Source organism: Tetrao urogallus (assembly GCF_951394365.1).
Source record: "Tetrao urogallus genome assembly, chromosome: 15".
NCBI lineage: Eukaryota > Metazoa > Chordata > Aves > Galliformes > Phasianidae > Tetrao > Tetrao urogallus.
In genome coordinates this window covers 14,208,518-14,230,831 of record NC_136828.1, presented here as the reverse complement: position 1 = coordinate 14,230,831, position 22,314 = coordinate 14,208,518, and the positions used below count along the sequence as shown (strand labels likewise).

The window sequence follows — 22,314 nt, the reverse complement described above, 5'->3', positions numbered from 1 at the left end:
AACGTGTTTGCCTCAACAAGTCTCCTATTTTATTATTATTATTATTATTATTATTATTACACTTCTCATCTTTTTAAAAAGAAAACTCCACTCTTTCATTTTAAAGAACATTGTTGTTTCCCCTCCACCCTCTCTCATTTTGGTTCTCCGTTATATCTGGGAGATGCATGTCAGGAATATGTAAGGTGATACGCACCACCGTTTCTGTAAAAAGCAGTTTTGTGTCTCCTGCTGCAATGTCTGTATTCAGTGCTCTGGCAGTATGAAGCTATGGCAGATAATCAGCAGGCCTTGTGCACGACTTGAGTTGTATCACTTTTCAATCTGTGGTTACCACCATTTCCCTATTCCATTACAATATGATTATGAAAGCACGACTATGATTGATACAACTGTACTGGTGGGAATTTTAAAAAGTGCTTCCCCAAAAGAAATTACATTTCTGAAAGGCAAAGTATCAAAACAAATGGAATTCTGAAAGAAAGAAGATTTTCTCAGAAGGATTTTTTGTTAAGAAAAATGACAGATAATTCCTTCTGATCTGGCTTCAGAAATGAAAGGGACAAACTCCACATTGCTGAAATTAAATTCTGGATTGCTAAAATGGAATTTGGCAATCTGGAGTTTGGAACGATAATTTCAGATAGCAAACCTGACTTCGATAAGGAGATCATTCATGGCACTGACAACCTTCCTGCCCAGTTTTTTGGTGAAACAAATTTATTGATCTAATGTTAGTTTTTTGATGCTCAAATAACTGCACAGTATTTCCTGAAAAGCATGAGGACAAGCACTCTGCTTCTGTAAGGACACTTCTTCTGTACTGGGAATATATATGGGAATATGTGGAATTGAAATAGCTGTTGTGTGCCCGTTCTGCTGCCTTAGGGTCGGTGCAGCCAGAAACAAGCCCAGCAAGGAGCCCAGAATCCCTTCAGTGACAGTTCTGTGCTGGAGAGACAGATCCTTTCCAAGCAAGCACCGCCTATACATGGGATGGCTATTTTTGAAGAAAGAACATATTTGTAGATGACTTAGTGACTTACTGCAGGTAACTACAGAACTGTGGAGAAGAGCTGGGTGGGGGGGAGATGATTCTAGAAATCTCTCCCTAATATCTGCATTCGACTTTGTAATGTTAATTTAATCTTGTGTCATTTACATAAGTTCAAATCCTTACAAATATTCAGGTGCTAAGACCTTCAAGATAATTTGGTATACAGCTACTTTATTGTAAATCACAGGAGGCTATTTGAATGTAAAGCTGTTACATAGAAAGTTAATTCAAATTTCAGCAGTTTGCAGAGTCCCATTGACAGATCAAGGTCCTTAAACCAACATAAACAGAGAAACAAAAACAGAGCATGTTTTGTAACTCTCTTAATAGCAGCTGGAAAGGCTCAGTATCTGCAAATTCTTTACAGCCCTTAACTGCTACTTACATCAAAGAAAGCCAACCTTTTACACACTGTACTCCTTCCCTACCAGCCACATCTACAGTTTGCGTCCATAATTATTCATGCTATTTCCTAAGAACAAAACAGGAGCAGAAAAAACCCAGTGGTTCACTGCTGAGCATGTGAAATTAAAGTGCTGCCTATTTGTTAAATTTTAACATCCAGAGCTGTGAACTGCCATGACCACCATGCCAGCATTCCATGCGTTCTGTAGCCTTGTTACGGGCCAGGAGCTGCCAGCAGAGAGGCAGGGCAGATGCATACAGTGACCCCTAACCAGCTTACCAGGTAATTCACCTACTTGGGCTCTACATCTGTGGTCAAACACTTCAGAAACGGCTGTAATTGTTTAAAGATGTTATTTTTTTTTCTACTTGTTTCTTACTATCCCTAAGTCCAAGCAAGTGAAATGGACAGATGTCCCAAGCCAGGGGAGTTAAGATGAATAACCTTCCAAAACAGTCAGAGATATATAGCTGAATTTCCTGCACCAAAGGTCTACTTTAAAAGTGACCTAAAATGTAGTCACATTAAGGAGACAGGGCATACCCCAAAGCTCTGTGGGGCAGGTATGCATCCAACCTGGGCAGAGAGCAGCTAGAAGACTAATTAAGCAATGGAATTCCCCAAGATTTTGCTAGTAACAACTAGCATTGACAGATGCTACCAGGAATTATGTCTGAAGGGGTTAAAACTTGGTTAAATAGGTAGATTTTTCACAGAAATAACAAAAAGCACATGCTCAACAGGAAGGCCAATTTCCTGTCAACACCAAATCTCCATTCCAGGCCTTTAGGTTATTCTCACTATTTCAAAGAAGGAAAAAAAAAAAAAGCCAGACTTTTTTTTTTTGTTTTTGTTTTTCTTTTGTTTTTTTAAGAAGAATACAGCACACTGGTCTCTGGCTTTATTGAAGATAAACATCAATTCACTACATTTGCACTATGAATACAAAAGGTTGCTACTCTAAGTTGTTTTGTTTTTTTTTTTAATAGTTAATGTATTATTAACCTAAATCATTCCACAAACCAAGAATTGGTCAAAGATTATCTTCTAGGTTTCATGGTTTCTTAAACAAAGGTATCTTAAAAACTTCAGTGCCGAGCAGAAATGGCATTGGCATTCATCGTGCCCTGTGGTTATTTGGCTTTCACGGCCTAACAGGCTTTACTTTCCTTGCTTTTTTGTTTAAAGAATTGCCACCATACTCAGAATTAGCTGAATTGTCCCAGGCCCACCTGGATGTTGGGTGCAGCACCATAATTTCTAGGAATCTTTATTTAGAATATTTAGATGTTTGGACCAACTGCCAACATATGAATCCTGCAATCTAAAGATTCAAATTCATTTCATTCTCAGTAACATTCTCCATATGCAAGAAATATATTACATGTTATACTCAAATGTACACTGACATAACACTAGAAGGCTTTAAATCAACTCTCAGTGATTTTTATTTCTAATGCTCTTTTGCACATCTGTTGGCATTCTTCACTTTCTGAAACCTGGTCAATCATTTGATGCCTGAGAATTTTTTAACTGTATGAGTTTTAGCTGATGAGTTCGTGTGTCCATCAATGTAAGTACAGCAATTTTGTTTGAAAATTGTCAACTCAAGTGAAAGAGCACTTTGTTGATGGGGCTAAATTAGATTCACGTAAATAATGGCTTTTTTTTTAATGTAATAAAGCCTTAGTGTCAGAGTAATAATCTGAGATACATAACTATTACTTCCTCATTACAGATGGAGAAGCTGGAGACAGACAGGTTAAAGTGAGTTGCACAAGGTCACAATTGAGATCCATGGCTAACCTGACAGTGACAGGAGTCAGATTATCTAATGCTGTCTCCTACCAGGAAAAAGAAAAGAGTTATCTGCCTTATAAATAACAGAGCAGCTCAGAAGTGTTTTCCATTTTGCCGACATTGTGAATAAATGCTGGCAGTGTACATGTGTGGAATTTGGCACAGAGCCTCTTTTCTTACAATGTATCATTCATCCTCCCTTTTAGCAGTTCATTGCCTTTCCTTTTAGGTGGCTTATAGGGAAGAAAAACAGAGCAAAATAATACATTCATACTGCACTAATGAAACATACAAGTCGAGAGCACTATTCTCTTCTAACTTTGCAGCAGTACAAATTGTCTACAGCATCAGTCAGGTTAAGGACTACCACTGGTCCACCCCACAGATAGAGGAAAGTCTTTAAATTCTTGTTTTTATTTGTCAGGAGAATGTGAAGCTCTCTGTGATACGATTTTATGAAAAGCTGAAAAAAAAAAACCCAACATAAATGGAAGTGCCAGTAAAATTACTGGAGCAACACGCTGCGTCAAGGGCTGTAGGGCTTCCCTCGTAACGCCATAAATCTCTCCAGGTTCACTGGAATCTGCAGCTAAGTATTAAATTCACGCTCACTAAAAACACAAACACTAAAAACCCACGTGGGTTTGGGTGGCTGAGCTTCATTCTATGCAATGACCAAACCTTCATAAGTCAATGTTCTGAGATATACCCTGGAAGGTTGTATAAATAATAAGTGAAAGTCAGAAGAATTTGATCTGTCAGGAAGAAAGCATGTTTGGACTCTCTGACTTTGATAAAAATTCAGTCTAAACTAAAGAAAATATTAGTTTGATGAGCTCTTACATGAGCTTTGCTACAGCAATATAAAAATGAAAGGAGTTTTTAAATCCAACATAATTAAGTGTAAGTACCCCAGGGAAAAAAATCCTCCTCTGAGATTGGACTGATTTTTCATAAATAGAAAACCTCACAACATTCCATCACCACTGGGAGAAAAATCAATAAATAATCAAACATGCTTGGCCACGAGATCTCTACCAATCCCATCATTCAGATCTTCATATGCACTCTGAACTGTGACAATATTCAGAAGACACCACTTTTATTAATGTGTCCCATCCAAAGCTCACGCACATCCTTCCAGTAGCCAAAGACGACTTCTGACCTGTGAGGATCAGATTGTGTTGGAAGAACTAAAAACAATGTGAAGGTAAGTAGGGAATCCCTCAAACGCTACTGCATGCTATTACATGTGAGAATATAATCGTAACCTGTGGACATACAGATGAACTACACGAGAAGAAAGTCATTATTAACATTCGCTATGAGATACAGGATACGTGTATGCAAAAAGAACACAGCTCAAAATGCTTGCAGATTCCCACTAACTACCATACCACGCACCTCATCGCAGAGTGGAATACAGACAAATCAATCTATGCAGAATTACTGTAGTTTCAGACAAATAATTTCTAGCAGCTTTTTAACTTCCAAGCTAAGGAATCTGTAACGTACAAGGGAAGTGTGCAGCCGCCTGACCTCCCAGGCATACATTTGTAGCTCCAGTCAACTCCGTGCTTCAAAACAACTCTTTCAGAGCATGGAAGGTGCGAGGCAGCTGGCACAGAGAGCAAGCTGGATCTAGAGCAGTGCATGAGCTGGCAGGGCTGAGCACAGTTAGTGCCAAGCAGATTTACAGTGATTTAAACAGGGCTCGAACTACAGGAAATGGGGGGGAGGAGGGAGGAGTTTGGAAACCTTGTTTTTGAACACGGTATGGTATTATTTAAACACTATGCCATTACTTTCTTCAAATGAAATATAAGTAAAGATCTCTGTATCTTCAACTCAGCTATGTGAGCTGCGTATTCTTTAGTTTGGATCCCTGGAATTTTATAAGGGTTCTTAAGTGTCTGCTTTGGTTTTATTGTTAAGCAGATACTGCGTATCTATGATTATGGGTGCTTTCACTTATTTATATTAGCCATTTCTTCCATTCCAGTTTCCAGTATTAATTTCAGTTATCTAACAGCCAGTCAGAGCACGTTAAGATGGATCCACTCACCCAGAGGGATCAGTGGCATAGTTTGGATTTCCTCTTAGGATCATTCATGCCGATTCATTTTCCATAGAAGAAAAGACTGGAATGTGGCAGCACCATATCAGTTTGCCACCTTGCACTGCAAGGTTTGAAACTGTGTCTAATGGTTTTTTATTTCAAGTGTGGATAGAAGTCAGTAACACTCTTCTAAACAATGGGGTAAGCTTATGTCCATTAGTTCATGGCATACAGAGCAAGAGCAGCAATGGAAAAAATGCAAAAGCTAATGAGCATAGAGGTTTTTTCTCATCTGCTGTGTTAGCAGATGAGAAAAAACTTCTGTGCTCATTAGCTTTTCTGTATTTACACATCGCCACATAAATTTTTTTCACCTTTCTGTTTTTCCTAGAGTAGACAATGTGAAGTTTTAATGCAATTTGTGTCTCCATAGACAAAACTGGAAAGCTGTTATGTCATACACAAGTCTAAATATCTAAAAGGCAAATTTAGTTTAGCATTTTTAAAAAAAGACAGTTTTCTGAGTGTGAAGTCACTCTGGTAGCACTTATCTTGCTTCAAGCACCAGATGAAGCTCAGCCTCCTGCTGGCTCTGCCCACAGGTTTGTGTCGCTTCCCCCATCAGACCAAAACCATCACGGACTGTTTGCTTTCCAACAGCACTGACACGCCTCGCTTTGGCCTTATTCCTCTTGCCACTATCAGACATCCACTCAGAAGCAGTCATCAAATACATTTAGAGATAGACAAAACAGTTTTGTGGATGTTTTTAGAACAGGCCTTGCAATACAACCAGGCCCACAGAAACCTGTCCAGAATGAGACATTCAGGCATTGAAGTGATGCCTCTCTGTTCAAAATCTGGTAACACTGAGCAATTATTTCAATGGAAAAAGCAAGCACAACATGCAGAGCCCTAAGAGCATGTATAGAAAATTCCAGCTGTCTCAAAGAAACACACAACCTGTAAAACTAGTGGGACTGCTTGGGAGGAAAATATTGCTCTTTTTCACAAGCTACAGTGAAAAGATTCAAAACAAGATCAGAGCTGAGTGCATGCATAGGTTGCTGCTCTCCCAGCAATGTTAACGTTACTTGGGATACTCATTCTCCCTCAGGCCTCATCCAATCATCTGCCCCTCCTCTCATCCACGCCGCAGGGACACTTGTGCTGTTCTCTGCTACTCAGTGCTACGCCATACCCTTCACAGGCGCTTCTCTCATCCACCAGAACCAACCACGCCGCACGCTGTCACACCTGTGCTTTCTGGTCCAAGCCACCCCTCATCCCAGAGATGCTTGAGATACTTTTGCATACGATGAATTTAAGTACAATTTTAACATTATTTTCAATTCAAACAATTAAGTGCTCAAGTGTTATTGATAATTGGTCACTGTCAAGTTTAAACTTCAGTCAAATAAACACATTCCAGCCCTCCTGCTTTATTCCCCCATGGAGAGGTTTTCCTTACTTCTCTCACTCAGGTCTATGCTCCCAAGTTCTCCTCTTTTAATCACAAAATTCCCTCGTTTTCCCAATTGAATTTCTGCTTCCACCAACGCCAGCTGCAGGTAACACCCGAGAGCCACACGCTGCCACTCTCACTGCGCCCATCCCCACCGCCTGCAGTGAGGAGCCGCCAGTCCTCGCCTCAGCGCAAGCACAGAGCACCACGGCTCCGCTGCAGCGCCTGCCGTCCGCTGAAGGAAAAGCCTTTCACTTCAGCACGACCATCAGCAAGGTGACAACGGCTATTTTACGCCACTGAAGAGCAGAAAAACAAGCCGTTAAGGCTGCCGGGCACTCACCTCGTCCCTGGCTGCACGCAGCGCTGCTCCCACCGGCGGGGCTGAGGGCGCCCCCACCCTGAGGGAAGATGGAGGCCGGGTGCCCTGAGGCGCCAAGCACTGTGCAGGTCTCCTCCTGCCGGAAGTTGTTCTGGCCCCGGTGAGGGCAATTGTGCAGCACACAGAACCAGGTAAAGCCACTGCTGCTTCCTCAAACAGAACACAAAGGAAGAGCATCAAAATTAAACGACATCCATGGGGTTTACTCCCCACTTCCCCTGAGGACAAAAAGGAATGAAGAGGGAAAAAAAAAAAAACCTAAGTAATTCTATCCAAGCATGGTAGATATGCCTGAGTTTACGAGGCCAAAACAGGGCCTGTCCACACCTCACCGCTGCCGCAGCAGCTCCACACAGCCGCCCCAGGTGCCCGACCCTCCTGTCACACAGCGCGCAGCCCGAGAGGCGCTGCGGCCACAGAATGGTGATGACAACTTTGTGTTCTGGGAAAAAAAGGTGCAAACTGCAGGCACGTATTTTGAACTTGCATCAGGAAACAAATGTGCATCACATTTAGGAAGCCACATTCCTCCTCTGCTAGAATTAGTGCTTTCATTTATAGTGAGGTGCACAAAAGGTCGTTTCCTCTTTACAACAGCATCTACCCCTGACAACTCTCCACCCAAAATTAGTGCTACTGATATCACAGTCCCAGCCCCATCTCATTTTATTAGTGTAAGTAGGTATTATCTGGTAAAATCAAAGGCTACGCAATGACTAGAAAACAGAACAGCGCTATTTTCCTAAGAGGCACTAAGTATAGCTGGAGATAAACAACATCCTGCTCTCCAAAATTCAGAGCGGGAAGAAGACTGGAAATAGTGGATACAGTAACTTAGAGAAATATACACCCACCCTACTCTTCATACAAAAATAATAATCTGGAAAGGATTTAAGCCTTTGTAATCTGGAAAGGATTTAAGCCTTAAGTAATGAAATGAAGACAAGTTCCCATGCTGCTACATACACTCTGGATCAGAAGAGTTCTGTTGATAATTTCCCGTAGCATCACTAATAACACTGTCTTCTGTCCCACATTTCAGTGCAATAATATGATGCTATGGCTGCTACTAAACAAACCAACAATAACAACAAACCTTAGGTGCACTAATTCCAGCAGTACTCCAAGATTAGAAATTAGACATTTCACATTTGAGGGATTTAAATCCTTTTCCCTTTTGCAAAACAAATCCAAGATTCAAGATAGTTCTTGCAATCACTTAAAAAGCCACACATTTTGGCATACCTTCAAGCAGGTTGCTGCACTGTTAAAATGACAATGGTTCACACTGTGATGCAAGTACAGTCTGATGTAACTTTCTTAATATTCCACTTTTCCATAGAAACGGTTTTCAACTTGCTGATTTGCAGAACCCTCATTCTTTTTTCCAAGGGAAATGCATAGCAAACTTTTTTCAACAGACTTGGCTTTTCTTCATTACATTTCACAAATATCTTGAAAGCAGTCAGTCCACAGACCCAGAGGGTCTGAAAACTGTATGAAGACTTAAAAATAATTTTAAAAAATAGTGTTAGGAAGAGCAAAATAAGAGCACAAAAAATATATTTCAGGAGCCAGTACATAAAAGCAAACCACTTCCTAAGAAAATTTCTTTAATTTTCATTTTATGGAAATACATCTTTTGTTTTTATTTCCATGATACAAAAATGTTAAATATCAAACATTTTCTGAAATCTACCAATGCAGATCTTTTTTAAACAAATAGAGGGCTGGTACAGTTAGCAGGTTTGTCACAGGTACCAAAAAACATTTTTAACAAAAACCCCACAAGATGGGGAAGAAGCAGGGAAGAAATAGATAGGGACTTCGGGGTGAAAACAGCAGCAGATGTGAAAACAAAGAAAAAAACTACCTCCCACCATGAAATTCATATTTAAGGAGCACATAAATTATATTTTTGGAAAAGACAGGGTATCTGTAAAGCTGGTATTCAGATGAAGCTGGCTGCACTGGGAGTGAAGTAAAGAATGGAAAACTAAAAAATGATTTCCGGATAGTAACAGGTAAAAAGCAATATGTGAAACTGCAGTTCTACCTGTATCAAGAGTTCTGACAGCACTCTGATGTTGCCTGAAAAAATATCTAAAGATTAGGAGATTTGTGGTAACTTCCCTCAAGCACAGGAAACAGTCTAGCACAAAATCATAGACTGCCAGGTCTTTTTGTACATTTCATAGCCAACATGCCAAAGTGGATGACTGAAATACACCTAGTCTTGCTTCTTAAATCTAACATAATTAACAACAGCAAGGATTTCACTTGATCAACAACAAGATCATATACTAGTCAATATACACAGAAGTAAAATTGACAGTGATTGTTCAGTAAACAGTTTAAAATAATTAAACTGGTTTTCAGGACACATACTGATTTGTTAACACTTCAGTTAAATAAATTATGGCTTCCAGGAGGTGTATTCTCACAACTGCTTTCAATCAATTCCACTTGTTAAGGCAGTTATTTCCTACCATGTTTCAGGGACTTCAAAAATTTCAGTGGAATTACTTGTGAGGCTTCCTAAAAAGACAGAATCAGAAAGCTCTATATTAATTACTTCAGTATACAAATACTGAAAGGAAAGAAGTAAAGTCAAGACTATTTTGGTTCTTTCAAAGCATACAAAATCCTATTTTTCTCCTCCAGATACATTATTTACAGTATTCACAAAGAGAACCCAACAAGCTGTTTAAAAGACATCCCCCATCCTCTCTTCTGTTCTACAGGCTGCAATAACTCACAAAACAGTGAAAATATCAGGTGAAACATGATCACCTGTCACCTGTCTGCATTCAGCCAAACACACAATTCCAAGTATTGTCTAGAAAAACATGTTGCTGTTGAAGTCAGCAGAAAGAAATGCTTAAATCAGCCCCATGTGAAAAATCTTCCAAATAAAAGCAAGACAGACAATGTTAAATATGGAACAGAACACTGCATATTCTAATTTATACATCCTAACAGTTTTTAGAAGATAGGAAAAGATCTATAATTTATATTAGAAACACTATTGATTTTCAAGCACTGCATATTGAGTTCTTAAAAAAAAAACAATAAGAAAAAAGAGAAGATCCATAAAATACCTGAGAGAGAATAAAGACTGCACATTTTGACAGTTCTACAGGTCAACTGCCTACAGTTTCTTCTGCTTTTCAAAATCGCACTCTCCTGAAAATGAGTTTCTACAAGCTGCAACAGCTAGCAGTTCATGAAATGTGAATGATCTGCTCATGGACCAGTAAATCTTTCAAATAAACATGGGCTTACTCTAAGCATGTGGTGGACTGCAAGAATCGTTAAAGATGACTGTGAGCTACTAATCCAAAATGCTAGGAAGGGAGATTAAGCACACTCACTTTTCCTCAGGAAATAAAAGCACAGCTATGTGATTCATAAAAGCTAAGTACTGCAAAATCTGAAAGGCCTGCCTAAGATTAAGATCCCAGTGGATGGGCACCAATCTGGCAGCTCACTCCTCTACAGAATTGTCTCAGCCAGTACTTTATCAGATGTTCCAGAGAAGGAAGGATATCAGCATTGTACCATGTTGTGTGCAGGAGGGGTGGTGTGGGGCAGGCAAGCTGACTGTGAAAGAATCACAGAATCACAGAATTGTAGGGGTTGGAAGGGACCTCCAGAGATCATCGAGTCCAACCCCCTGCCAAAGCAGGTTCCCTACACCAGGGAACACCAGTTTTGGCTTAGTCTTAATGATAGACAACATTCGGACCAGATTGAAAAATAGCACTGGTTCCTGAACTTACAGAACTATCTCCCAAATAACAGTGAATAAGAGATGCCAGTGCAATGTCATCAAGATAGTCTGTGTTAACATTTAGAAGTGTTAATTACAAGGACACATATATTAGTCTTCAGGGCAGTGGGTAGATTTATTAAAACTGGACTCCTTTGCATACAGTAGAGTTTGTTTAATGATACACATCTTGCAGACCAAGCTGCATGCATTCATTCATTCTGAGACTCCTTCTAATCAAGCTTAAGTGAAAAGGTCGACATGAGGGGAGTCTTACAACTGCTGATGGCTTGCTGGACTAACGAGGAGATCCACTATAGAATCCTGCTTCCAGAATTCTTTTACTTTTGTTTATGGTATTTGAAGTTCCTGCATAACCTGAAAAGTCTCATTGAAGAAAAAAGAAGTTTAAAATAGCTGAAAATATTTTACTATATAGAAGAAAGTAAGCCAATAAGAAATCAAATACATCCTGCTTCATTTAGTTTGATGCAATTTTTTTTCAGTTTAAATAACATACAACAAAATAAGTTGTAACAGTGCTTAAAGCGTGACATTCATAAGTCCAGAAAAATTGAGACATAAAAAACAAACAAGTAAAAAACAAACAAAAAACCCTCAACAACAAACTTCAGTTCTGTTCAGGCCTAGGGCAGTTTCAAACAGAACAGAAAATTATGATCAAGAACATTGCTTTTACCTGCTGAAACTTGTTCTCTCTTGATTTTTTTGAACCTTTTGGCTCTCTTCTTAACATCTGGAGGTGACTCTGCATAGCAGTTGGTCTCATCTTCTGGAACCCCTTCCTCTTCCAAATTGTCAGAACCAGTTTCTTCCTGAATAGGACTCATACTTCTCTTTCCCGCTACACTGGTACCTGTAAAACTGAAATGTAGAGAAAATACTGTTATCAACAAGTTAAGAATAACTACTAGATGGGTACTAATTACTATGTATCTATTAAATGCTTAAGAAAGTAGTAATGTAAACTGCATAAAGTGCTGGGCCATAACATAACATTATCTGGAAGATGTGACTCAGCTGTAAGAGTCCATAACAGTCATCGACTAGGATGTTGTGCAAATGAAGGTTTGTACTGTTTGTCATGTAGGTGTCCCAGGCTTAGCTGCTAGTCTGCTGAAATCACTCAGCTCAAGTGTAATTAAAGCTGCTCATCTTCATATTGAAGGCTTCCACATGCTAAGTTCATCTCCTCTGTCAAAACTACACGCAGTTTTACAGTATTTCTACTACAGAGAAAGCATCACGAACATGCACTTAGAGCTCTGATTCATTCAGGAAACACTGAAGTTATGCTACAGAGATTTTCATTCAACTAGAATGCAATTATTAATAATGAAACAAGATGACTATTCTTTCATTCAATATTAAATTCTTTTATTTCTAAGTTACAGAACAAAACTTTTAAACAAAAACTTTTAAACACAGTTTTAAACAAAACTTTGTATTTTTTTTCTTTTAGTCACTAATACAAAGAAGCACAGGGTATCAATAAGGTTCAGGTAAGGGAAGTAAGATCTAGCTATACAGTTTTGGCTTTGAAGTGAAGGCCCTTTTTCATCTGAACATTTTAGAACAGACTCTTTCTGAGATGTCCAAAAGCAGTTAAAAACCATGAAACATGATTATGCTTCATGCTCTTACTTCCACGTTAGGAACACAAACACCATTTCCTCTGATGAATACCTGGCTCTTCCTCCAAACATTCACACACAGAAGGCCTTCTTGAACAACCTCTTATAAATCTTGTTTTTAAGTCACCACAACACAGCTACCATCAGCAGAATGACGAAAGCCAAAATGCTGTTTGGAAAGGGAAGGGGGTGGGACAGGAGCAAAGAGCCCTCGTGAAAACAAAATTTTTAATTCAGAAAATTAAAAACTACAAGGGCTTGCTCCAAAAGTAATGCCTCCTATTTTGTGATGTCAGCGGCAGCTGTTGGTGGGATGGCAGCAGAGGCTGAACCTGCCCACCAACATTCCGTGACAGGTTGTTGCTGTGTGACAGATGGCAGCAGAGGGGCACTGGGACAGAATGGCGCCTGACATGGAAGTGTGGGGGGAGCGAAGGGTGGAGCTGAATTCCTCCATGTGGAAAAAAGGGCCCCCAGTGACACTTATCAGTGCTTGTGAACACTTATGGAGACTGAACGGTGGTGTCAGTGCAGTAAGAAGGGGTGCTGCATTTCAGCTGTGGTGACAGTGACAGCAGTCACCTCAACTGGTGCAGATTTTCTGGGGGGGGCACAGAACATTGAAAAAATCAGGTGAGCATTTTCTCTATCAAATAGCAAGACTGTGTGCTTTGTGTCTGCTGTCGCTTCCATGGACATAAAAGGAGGCATTACTTCTGGAGCAACCTACTTGCTATTACATTAAAAAAAATTGAAAAGTTTAAGAACTCTACCTTTGGGAAAGGTATTCTGAAAAATACATAGGGAAGAAAAATCATGACCCATAAATTACAATTCCAGGACTTAGAGATACTAAGGGCTCTTAGAAAGAAACTTACTGTAAGGAATAAGTTCAAAACAAAAACTAATTTCAGGCTTCACATTTTTCCTGCAGACAAAAATAGAAAACAAAACTAAAAAAAAAGAAAGCAGACCAGAAAACAGACAGCACGAGGATCAAAATATAGGCAATCAAGTACTGTTGACTTCCTGCTTTCTCCTAAATTATTAGGATTTTTTCTACATTTACTCATTCATTGCATGGACTCCACATGACTACAGATTTGTGGATTTGGTTGATGGTTTTTTTTCCCCGTGTGTCCTATTCTTCTTTGACCTAAAATAAGGTTCGAGAAGTACAGCAATGTTATTTATTCACTTAGCAATAGTAGCAAATGAGTATGGCTGTGTATACGAGTCAGAGCACTAGTCAGAGCAAAGTTCAGTTTTCTAATTTTACCAGCTATTTTGGAGCACGTCCACCCGTCTGTCTCAATTTCCTTACTCTGCTGAGAAACAACTGAACAAAGTGGAAAAAAACAAACTACAAGCTATCAGTAATTTTCCAATTCAGAATCCTCATCTTTCTGGATACCTAAAGCATCTAGAGACAGCCTTAGACCAGCCTTCAGAACACACATTTAACAGCAACAATACGATTACGAAAGAAAAAAAAAAAAAGATATTTGAGCAGAGTCCAAGCCATTTTTGGGCAGCAAAATAAAGTTTTATTCTTAGTTTTAAAGTAAAATTACTAGCCAAGTTTAGGGAAAAAAAGTAAGGAAAGCCTATCACATATCACCAGTGGGCAAATCTCCTTAGTTAGCGCAATGCAGTTTTTCTGTTGGTCACTGAAGATAGCAGGTGTGGGTGTGCATGTCTTCAGCACAGGCAGAGACCAGCAGCCCTCCCTCCCCAACCTCTCCTTTCTGCTGACCTATCTAAACGCCAGCTAGGATGAATGCCATGGGAAGAAGATGGTAAAAGGGAAATCTGGAGTTAAGGAAGAATTAATGAACCTTCAATACTGTTCTTCTAAGTTTGCCAATGTAAGGCAGAGGCTTTTCTTGTAAGAAACAACCAACAACTTCACTACTGAATGAATGTTGCCACCATGGAGAACAGCCATTCTGCAGCTGTGCTCCCTTTGCTGGCAGAAGCTGATACAGTAAGCTTATTAAGTAATAAATAAATAAAGGGTGCACTAACACGAAGCTATTATAAGAGATCAGCTGCTAGCTTCATCATAGGAACGAGCACTAAACTATATATGGTTCAGATTAATCTGGAAAAATATGCACATATACGCACATATAATCATTTATAACACTGTATAAATATGTTTACATGTATCTTTAAAATATTTGTGTTTATGTATCTCTGGAAAAAAAAATGCATCTACAGTTACCTTGAGTGAACTGAAAGACCACAAGGTTTGAAGTTACATGTTATACCTAAGCTGGTACAACTGCCAGATCACCCTGGAAAGAGGAAATATTTGCAAGAGACAAGTTGACAAGAGAACACCATCTATCGAGTAAAAAAGGAGACAAAACTAAGAAAAGACATGCCAAAAGATCTGCATGGAAGGGAATTTGGAAGAGAATCAAGTCACTTTATTTCTGGATTAGTGAGAACTAAAATTTGTAGAACATCAATCACAAAAGAAGTTCAGTCTACAAACTAATTGAAGACTGCTTTCCAGGGTTATCAAAATGTTGATCATCCAAAAATAACATAGCAAGGGTGCTTCTTGGGGAATCTTTCAATACAAGAAAAACAGCTTCAAAATTTTCAAGGACATGAAGTGTTCAGGCAGACAACTCACTGAGCTAAAAGAAAATTAAGGAAACAATTCACTGAAATTTATTCAACAGCTTTCCACGTTACACATTTGTCATCATCCCCTACTAACTTGAAAGACAAAAACAAACCTGTCTTGCAGTCTTACTGCTTTCCAAAGTATTTGTTAAAAGACAGAATTATCTATGGTTCAAACCATAAGCCACCAACACTCACTGTCTGTCTAAAAGCTGCGAGATGCCCAAAATACACATAACAGCATTCAATAAGGAGAGAGACTTCCTCCACTAGAAATAAAACTAGGACTGGCTATCTTCATTTACCTTCCTGTTCCTGAAACACAAGGACGACTCCATCAGGACTGCCTAAGATGGTAATTTATACCCTTCACTGTGGCAATATCACCATGGAAAATCATCCAAAAAAAAGAAAATCATCTGTACAGTAGCGTAAGAAGAGAGCTTTCAAAGCTCCCAAATGCCAGCAGCCATGTAGAGATGTGAAAAAAATGAAACAGGTAACTTTTTTATTTTGGTTTTAAGAAACACTGCTGCTCCATCGAGCTCAGACGCTGCGAGTTGGCCTGCTCCCAGTATCACAATATTTCAAGTCTGCCTCATCACCAAATCCCCTCTACTCCTTTATCCATCATCTTGTGACAGGTGCTGTACCACTAATGATTTATATGCAAATTAATAAAATATACATACAGAGAAAAATGCCAGATACGAACTATCTGAAAAGTGCAATGCCTTTGGTGAAAATATAACAAAAACAATGAGTCTGCACTGCAGAAAGTCTCACCTGTTAACACAGTAGTATCGACTCTGGGAAACGTAAGGTGCACCTTGAGTTTTCAACCGTTTTCTCTCCATCTCCTTCCAACTATCTTCCGTACATTTTCTCTTTGCTCGCTTTTCTTCATGTTTTTTTTCAACATATTCTGCGTATGTCTGGATCCTGTAACTTTCAGCATATCTGCTGGTGTTTACAGCTATGGGAAAGACAAGAGATGTTATAAACAGAACACATAACAACACGCCTTCTGAGATAGCTTAGTTTTAAGATTAGAAGGCAGCAAACTATTTGTTCCATTCATACAAATGTCTTCTATCTAGTTCCACTGTTAGTGGCAAAACAAACAAATAGCTGTACTCTCCTAAATCACTGCATGTTTGAATTACATACTCAAAATACTTCTGAGTGAGACTTCACACAAGAAGGGTTAATTCTTTTAAATTAGAAATCATCAGTTCTTCAGTCATAGTCCTCTTCCAGATTGCTTGTTGGCAAGAAGAGATTTCCTGGATTTTTTCCCTTTTAGTCTCATTACTTAACCCAGCAGGTTTATTTTGCATGTCTGCCAGGAAAAGACGACATTTGCAAAGGCTCTGCCAAAACTTTGTTTGATTGCTGTGAAACATAAGCTTATTTGAGCTGCATTTTTTGTTGCCCAAGATACTGGTGGAAGCAGCTAACTAGAATCCAGCTGCTGCCTCCTATCTTTCTAATGTTCCATCTCCACTTAACTGAAAAAGTGCTGCCAGTTGGAGGTAGAAGAATTAGAATCACCTAGAAAGAAAAAACTGTCACTGCCTTCACTCAGCAACAATTCACCAGTGTTCCTTTGAGTCCCAGCATCTCTGCAGAGCTGCTTTTCATCTGTAAGCCAAGCTCTGGCATAAAGCCATTGCTGGAACAGATGAATCAGCAAATTAAACTGGCTGTCAACTGGTGTCTTCTACTGTTTTTAGCTTAAGTCATTGAAATAAACCATCATAAATCAGCAAACCCATTTAAATATAAAACAAAAAAAACCACATTCCTTTTCATGTATGCAGACAGAGCATTTTAAAATACTGTAATAGTGAAGTGGAGATGAAATCTTTATTTTGTGTACTTCCAACCACTCTGTAGAAATTTCAGATGTGTGTATCACCTTTTCATTCTTTATGAAGTGCTGTCATCTCAAATGCAGGGTATTCTGCACTGCCTCTAACGCACACACAAGAGGTAGCATGCTCCCACATCACCGCTCAGAAATGCAGGTTGGTTTTTTTCCTCTTTCAGAGTAGGTCTCTACTCTGCATATTGACTGTGCTACTATGAAAGCAATTACCTATAGTACAAGTCACGGCACGTAGGTGCTGCTGCTGCAAAGTCTTTCAAAGTTATGTAAAACTTGGCATCAATATCTTGTATATCTACTCCCAAGAATAGATATCTGCAACTATGACTCACGGCCTGATGAGACTGTTGCACTACTTAAAGGCACGTTAAACATACCTCCTTTCACACCCCTTACATTTGTCTGGACTGTGAAGTCAGAGGATCTCTTCATAAGAAAATATATATATATATATATATATATATATATATATATATATATACACACTGAGAATATGTACTGCCCATGAAGTGAGGGAGCAGGCATCGTGAATGAATTACTAATGCTCACTAGAGTTACTGCATACCAGCCAACATTCCTAAGGGTAACATTTGTTTAGTTAAACTCAAGCATGTTTTTACTTGCTAAAATCAAGCACGTAGTTACCATGGATCATCTGATAAACAGTGATTTGTTAAAACACAATAACAATTTCACATTATTTGTTTTGCTATACACTAGGAGCCAGAGTTACGGCTCTTCCATTTAATTTCCTAACATACCCTGCTTGCATTTAAGAAAAAGATAATCCTTATTGAGCATCTTAAAGGTCATTTTTTAAAACTTGTATGAGAAAAAATATTTTTGGTCAGACAACTCTTCTTTCTTGAAACAAGACCATTTATTTTTAGCAGCATATTGCATTCCACAAACATATTCACTTTATATGTACGTATATACATATGAGTGGTTCTAAAGAGCTAAACCATACTGTGACCAGCATTGTATGCTCAACTGAGCACATAAAAGGTATATGCTAAAAATATTTCTCCACGCAAAGCACAACTGAAATGAAGACGTGGGCAATTCTAAGGAACAACACAGACAGTTACATCCCGCATGGTCTTGAATTAAAAAGCAGCTCTCTGTAAGTTTTAAAAACATTTTCTCTGATGCTCTGTCAATGCTACCAAACCAAATAGAACTACCTTAACTCTCCAGTGCCAATTGAAGAAAAGCACTGCTTGAATGTCTTGTGAATTCTAACAAAATATATCAAACTAAAGGGAACAGAATTTTTATTTACTTATTTTTAAATCGTAAAGTGAAGATAAATTTTCCTTTGAGAAGCCTGTTGGTAATGTTGGTAAGCAACACCACATGGCTGCATTTCACTGCATGGGTTGCAGCCGAGAAGTCTTAGTAGACAGACATTTTCTCAACTCTATTTACAAAAAAAGCTCTCTACACTTGATAGCAACACACACTAGCAAGATGGATACTTTGTTGAGCTGGATGTATTTAGCAAACCACTTGCTAAAGCTTGCATTAAAATAAAACTTTATCCTGACATAGTTTTATTCACTTTCAGCAGAATTATCGCACGTAAGCCTACTTCTCATAATGTCAAGTAAATATATTCCAATTGTGGCTGAAGGAAGTAGAAAATAATGACTAATTCAGGCACAGATTGCCTGCTTTCTATTTTCCATCGCAGCTGTGCTGCTGCAAATCCTCCTGCCCATGCCAAGGTAAGTACTGCAGGCTTGCACCGCCTTCCCCAATAAAGTGACACTTCATTAGCGCGCTCCTCAAGATCCTTGTCCTCAAGGAAGGCCAAAGAGGAAAAAACCCTCACTGCAAACTGTTATAAAAATAAAACAGTCAAGAGTTAGCTAGAGCAAGGTATTGAGGTCTCAAGGAAGATCCTCCAGGATAATCCTGCACTGAGGCATCATGAAAGGAGAGTCTGGGTTTGCTCTGAGGTCAGGAGACTATTATTTATTTTAAAATAACTGATAGAAAGCACTTCAACACATAGAAGAGCCTATTTGTTCAAAAACTTATAATGTAGTGCAACTTTGGATCCCAGAATCACCTAGAAACATTCAAATGCCTTGAAGAAGTTAAGAATTTACTCAGTCGACACAATTCCAGAAATATAAAGCCCATTCACTCTCAAAGATCGTCAAAATGATTTACTCAGTCTTTTATTCAGTGATAAGGAAAGAAGCCTCAATACAACTAACTTGGAGACTTAAGTCTCAAGTCTCCAAGTAGCAGATGCAGCACTCAGTACATGCGCTTCAAGAAGTTTCTGACTCTTCAACAACCTGCCTGATGTTTCCTCCCCAAGGGAATCCATCAGACTTCCGTGTATGGATCGCTCCTCCTCAGCTGCCCAGACTTTAAACAGGCTGGAAGCTATTGCATTAAAACATACCAAGTGTCAATATTTTGTTAGAGAAATTGTAAGACTCAAGTACAAAACATGCAAGGACAAATCATCACGTCAGACACCATTTTTCCATTACAAAATAGAAACATTTTGTTGTTTAACTCAGTACCTAATTCCACAAGCCGCCAACACAGAAGCACTCATGGACAGTGAAGGTCTATTTCCCCGCCTCAGGTAATCTATCCACGAAAGACTGATGCACCTTTTTCCTTTTCTTCCCTTTTTCTGATAGCCTCATGCTGTTTTATTGCCATTCAGCACAACTGAGAACAGCATAAAGGTGAGACTCTTAGTTTCACAGTAGCTAGCATTATTCTTAAAAGTGCTGACAGAAGCCTGAAGCCCCATAGTACTACTCTAACATTTTAAGGAAGTTTTACTCAAATGCACTTATTTACATGCAACACAGTACCTTTACAAGTCAGATATACTTGCAAAAAACACCTTCTATGTTCCTTTCTTTGCTGCATTGTAACAATTTATCTTTTTTTTTTATTCAGGAAAAAAACACCCTGAACTTGTCTCACATTCCTGTAGGTACCACTGGGTGGATCTTGCACTAAGCTTACATCATAACTTTCTTTATAAGTAGAAAATTGAGGTGAAATGCCATTTTAATGCAGGATAGTTGGATTCAAGCATCTCCATGCAAATGTGCAGGCCAGCAAAGCATCAAGCCAGCATCATCACCTCATCTGCCCTGCTGCACGTGCTGGCTAAGTGATTCAGCATTCCAGTTACCAGGAGAAAAAAAAATCCCTCAACAAAGACCACAGAAATGATGGTATAGTCCACTGAGACTGTCCACACCACAATCTTGTAAGCAGATTGTTATAAAGGATTGTAACTTTCTTAAGTTGCAGTTTAAATACTGAAAGAATTCAAACTATTTAACCTTTGCACCCTGTTTAAATTCCTCAGTAACTAAAACAAAATCTATGACATATTTCAAATAATCCCAAACAAATGAAAAGGCAGTGATGAGAACATTGTTGCAGATAACTGACAGCAAATCTGTCCTCCTAAATCTGCATCACTAATGCTGAAAGCTGTGAAACAGCTGTGCTGTGAATTATGCCACCAGCTCTGCTTTGCGACCAAGACTGGAACGTATCAACCAGCAGTTCCACTTCTTGTTACAGACAAGATTGCCCAGCTGTACAAAGTTCACCACACCTCATTCCCAGCGCTGACGAGCACAGAACGGCTGGTAGAACTAGCATGCTCAAATTTGTTAACATACAAAAAGAGTAAAACGCACAGAACACTTCCTTTCTAGTAAAAGAGGTAAAAGGTCTTTGAGTACCAGTAGACATTGAGAACAGACTGCTCAGGTATGAGAGACTTCTTGGAAAGAAACAGAAAGCACTGCCATTAGATTTCATCTAACAGCTTGTTACCAAATGGGAGAATCCTATTCCTTACTCCTTAGCAAGTCACATGCTCTCACGCCCTCCTTTATGGTGTTTCTGATGATTTCTGAGCAGTTGCTGAGCTGGTTAACCCCACTGAGCCTGCAACAACTTTTTTCTGGACACAGAATCAGACACAGGAAAGCAGTGAGAGCTCACCGTTAGAGTAGGAAAAGAATCACAGAATCAGAGGGGTTGGAAGGACCTGAAGAGTGCAACCCCCTGCTAAAGCAGGGCCCTGCAATAGGTCGCACAGCTCAGCGCCCAGATGGCTCTGGAATATCCCCACAGGAGGAGACTGCCCCACCTCCCTGGGCAGCCTGTGCCAGCGCTCCGTCACCCTCCCCACAAGGAAGCTCTTCTGCATGTCAGGACAGAACCTCCTATGTCCAAATTTTAGGCCATGGCTCCTCATCCCGTTGCTGCGCACCGAGAAGAGCCTGGCCTCATCCATTTGCCTCCCACCTCCCTTCAGAGATTGATAAACATTGGCCAGATCCCCTCTCAGTCTTCTTTTCCCCAGGCTGAACAGACCCGTGTTTCTCAGCCTTTCCTCACAGGAGAGATGCTCCAGGCCCTTCATCACCTTCATGGCTCTCCGTTGGATGCTTTCATGTGAGCATTGAATAAAAAGGGATGAGAATACCAGAATAATCATGTATAACAGGCTGTTTCAGGACAGTGTTCTCAAGCTATAAGTTATGGGTAGTTCCTTGACCATGGAAACTACTGGGGTCTGGTGGACCCAGCAACAATGAATGAAGAAAATCTCAAAAGCAAAAATTGCTTTTCTGCATAACTGGAAGGTTTACTTCCAATAAATTCAGAGCCATTGGTCACTTCTCTGTGCAACACGGTGGTTTTGTCACTAGAACTGCAGATGCTGCTGGCTTAGAGAATTTTAAAGCAGTTAAAGTCTCGTCTTAATTCTGAAGTAATTTCAGCAACACTTACCTATTTGTACTTGTTCTGGCTGGCTCAACGATACAAACGCTGACGTATCATCAATCCATGAAACCTGAATGTTACCTAGAAAAGGCAAAAGAAACGATTGTTTTTATCTTAGGCTCAGTCACGTATTTCATCTGCTGTGCCAGATGACAGATAAGAAGATGCTCAATTAAGTGTAACTTCAGCTGAGAATTTTTTTTTTATTTTTTTTATTTTTTTAGCAACAAGACTCCACGGTAAAAGTGAATATTGCATCACCATGCATACCTGAGCCCAGAACCACTTCAGAAAGAGTGACCACTGCATGCTCATCCTGTATACCCTCAGACTCACTTGAGTAAGGAGGAAAAAAAACTATGAGATTTGACTAATGCCTTTCAGACTCCT

At 39.4% G+C, this 22,314-nt stretch overlaps 1 protein-coding gene across 3 annotated transcripts in view; it reads right to left on the bottom strand.

Annotated features, from left to right (window-relative positions):
• Positions 1–9,654: 9,654 nt before the first annotated feature.
• PARN (poly(A)-specific ribonuclease) overlaps positions 9,655–22,314 on the bottom strand; it is a gene marked incomplete at both ends in the record, with an annotated part of 33,740 nt that continues 21,080 nt past the window's right edge. For all 3 annotated transcript variants that reach the window (XM_079542952.1, XM_079542954.1, XM_079542953.1), the window contains 4 exons: positions 9,655–9,707; positions 11,642–11,826; positions 16,023–16,212; positions 21,931–22,005. In XM_079542952.1, coding sequence (XP_079399078.1) covers positions 9,655–9,707; positions 11,642–11,826; positions 16,023–16,212; positions 21,931–22,005 — 503 coding nt within the window. The remainder of the gene's footprint in view (positions 9,708–11,641; positions 11,827–16,022; positions 16,213–21,930; positions 22,006–22,314) is intronic.